Below are 3362 nucleotides of genomic sequence, written 5' to 3'. Positions count from 1 at the left end.
AAAAAGTAAGCCTGGCCATCTGAAAGTGGACTGCTGGCCAAAGGGTGGTGGAAAGGAGGGCCAAGGGCCACGGAGCAAGAACCGGGGAAGAAAGCACGACAAGGGCTCTGAGGGAGCCAGTGCGAATGCGGCAGCAACAGGGAACGATGAGGCATTTGCATTCGCCATTGCGACTGACTTTTCGAAGGTCGAGGGAGCGAAGCTCCCAAAGCTCACCAGAATTCTCGATTCTGGCGCAAGCTGACACTTCGATCCAGTATGCGCAAATTTCATCACCCTCCGGGAGACCGAGTGCAAGCTGATCACTTCAGTCGATGGACGTATCTTCTATGTCACAGGTGAAGGTGATGTTTGCATTGACACTGTACACAAGGGAAGGAGCGTGAAGTTTACGCTACGTGATGTTCTCTATATGCCATCCATGCCCTTCGCTCTCATCTCTATCAGCAACACTATGAAGGCTGGCTACACTGTCCGTTTTGAGCATGACGGATGTCATGTTGTCTCCCCTCGAGGTACCACCATGTTTGTAGCTGCCGAGCACAATGGTCTGTACCCCTTACCTGGATCGCCGATCCCATCAGCACCCACGAAGGACACAGCATTGATGATGACGCTGTCACTCACTGAGTTCCACTGTCGCATGGCACATGCCCATGCCCCTGCCCTCAAGAAAATGGTTGAGGCCAATATCATCACTGAAGTGCAACTCGAGGACTCGACCACTGATTTCTGCGAACTATGCACAAAGGCGAAGCAGACTCGTGAGTCATTTTCGAAGGCACGCTCGAGCCCACAAGTGACCACATATGGTCAGCACGTGCACACGGACGTATGGGGGAAGGCGCTGGTGAAGTCCCTAGCAGGCAAGGAGTACTACGTCTCCTTTATAGACAATTACTCAGACGAGGTGATCATCTGCCCTATTGCCCGCAAAAGTGATGTCCTCGCTCATTACAAGGCCTACAGCTCATGGACGAAAACTCACCAAGGTGTCAAGGCCATCAAGGAGCTGCAGAGCGATAACAGAGGGGAGTACATGAGTACAGAGTTCCAGACTTACCTGAAAAGCGAAGGTACACACCATCACCAGACCATGCATGACTCCCCGCAGGAGAACGGCAAAGCCAAATGCATTAACTGTATGCTTGCTGAGCACTCTCGTGTGCTACTCTTCGACGTGGACCTCCCCAAATTCCTATGGGCTGAGTCCGCCATGCACACCGTGTGGCTTCGCAACTGCATGACGATGCACAGCACCCATGGGTCGACCCTGCACGAATGCGCTACCAGTGAGAAACCCCATCTCGACCCCCTACCGCATTTTGGATGCACTGTATGGGTGCGCGTTGACGCAGCCTCAAAGCTCAATCTGAAGTCGCATCCAGGCCACTGGGTTGGGTTCGATGTGCACAGCAACGGCCACCGCATGTACTGGGCCGACAAGCACAAGGTATCCGTTGAATGCAACGTGCATATTGTCAAGGAAAACGCACCCATCTCCGTCAACGTTCAGCCCAAGGGGGAGCCGAACAAGGCCAAAAGCGGCCAGAACGTGCCTACAGGCACTTCACTCCAACCTCCATCGACCTCCATATCAGCTGCAACCATCACGTCATCCAATGTCATCCAACCACCTGCAACTGTCCCGAATGAGTCAACAAATGTGAACACAGAGCCGCTGCAGCCAGAGAGCATGGTGACCAAGCCGAAGAGCATGCCTGAGGCAGGAGCTGGACATCCTAAACGTGTGTGTCAGCCATCTCAATGGATACGCGACTTACAGTCAGGTACTGGCACCACTGGTGGACGTGGCGCACAGCACGTTCCGAGGAGCATTCTCGAGCATGCGAAGCTTGCGCAGGATCAGCCAGAGGATAAATACGGCGATGAGGGGGAGACCCTCTATGCTCTGGTGGCCATGGCCGGTGACACTCCATTGTACTGAGAGGTGATGGCCGGGCCAGAACACGAGCAATGGCAAGAGGCAATGCAGGAGGAGCTGGCGAAGATTGAGGTGATGAGAACATACGAGCTGGTCAAGAAGCCAGAGAATGCGCATGTCATCAGATCAGTATGGTTGCTTCACAGGAAACGCGACGAGAACAACGAGATCGCGAAGTACAAGGCACGCCTATGTGCACAAGGGTTCTTGCAGATCCCGAGCATTGACTTTGACCAGACAGCATCACCGACAGCAAGCCTTGCATCGCTACAGCTCGCACTCATGCTCGCCACTGCCAATGACTGGGAACTCCATCAAATCGACTTCCAAAATGCTTACCTGAATGGCGAGCTCAACGAGACGATTTACATGAAGCAACCATGAGGTTTCGAAGTTCTCGGATGTGAAAACTACGTTTCGAAGCTGCTCAAGGTGCTATATGGCCTCAAACAAGCTGATCGGCAATGGTACATCAAGCTCTGCGAGCTGTTTGCCGACCTGGGCCTACAGCGGAGCCAGCACAATTTTGGTGTGTTTTTCACCTTTGTCTCCAACATCATCATCATCATTGTTGTGCATGTTGATGACTGCATGCTCATCACAGACACGAAGGCCACCATAACTGGCCTCAAGCGGGAGCTCACCGCACGGTTCGAGATTGTCAACCTGGGTGAAGCACGCTGGCTACTAGGCTTTGAGATTCACCGTGACTGCACTGCCTGCACTATCTCGCTCTCACAAGCCATGTACATCGACATGATACTCGATCACTTTGGCATGATGGAAGCTTACGCACTCACGGTTCCGATGGACCCTCACATTAATCTCTTCAGCATCGAGCTCACAGATGAGGATCGCGTGCACATGGCTTGCAAGCTATATGCAAGGCTTGTCGGGAGCCTAATGTATGCTGCTATCGCCACATGTCCCGACATCGCATTCGCCACTTCAACTCTGGTGCGCTTCATGGCTGACCCAGCGCTTATGCATTGAGAAGCCGCAAAACGCGTGCTGTGCTATCTTAAAGGCACACATGACCTGGCCTTGATGTTCGGTGTGACAACTGACTGTTTTATAGGCTACACCGATGCCGACTGGGCCTCACAGGCCCACCATCACTTGATCTTGGCCTACAGCTTCCTCTACTCTGGAGGAGCTGTCAGCTGGTCTTCGTGCAAGCAGCCTCTCACCGCGCTGTCTTCCATGGAGGTCGAATACATTGCTGCATCCAATGTGTCATGCGAGCTGTTGTGGCTACGTGCACTTCTCACAGAACTCACCTCGCCTCTGGCAGAACTGACACCATTGCATGCCGACAATCAGAGCGCAATCACGATTGCACAGAGTGGACTCCTTCATGTGCGAATGAAGCATATCGACATTCGCTACCATTTTATTCGTGAGGTTATCGATATGG

General features: G+C 52.9%; 1 protein-coding gene across 1 annotated transcript; it reads left to right on the top strand.

Annotated features, from left to right (window-relative positions):
• Positions 1 to 1270: 1270 nt before the first annotated feature.
• LAESUDRAFT_628501 (uncharacterized protein) lies at positions 1271 to 1840 on the top strand (the record flags this gene model as incomplete). Its single annotated transcript, XM_040903362.1, has 2 exons — positions 1271 to 1471; positions 1538 to 1840. Coding segments are annotated over 2 exons (504 nt in total), but the record flags the coding sequence as incomplete, so codon positions are not given.
• Positions 1841 to 3362: the final 1522 nt, after the last annotated feature.

This window comes from Laetiporus sulphureus (genome assembly GCF_001632365.1).
Source record: "Laetiporus sulphureus 93-53 unplaced genomic scaffold LAESUscaffold_34, whole genome shotgun sequence".
Taxonomy (NCBI): domain Eukaryota; kingdom Fungi; phylum Basidiomycota; class Agaricomycetes; order Polyporales; family Laetiporaceae; genus Laetiporus; species Laetiporus sulphureus.
The sequence above is the reverse complement of the archived record's forward strand: the minus strand, read 5'-3'. Positions and strand labels throughout refer to the sequence as shown.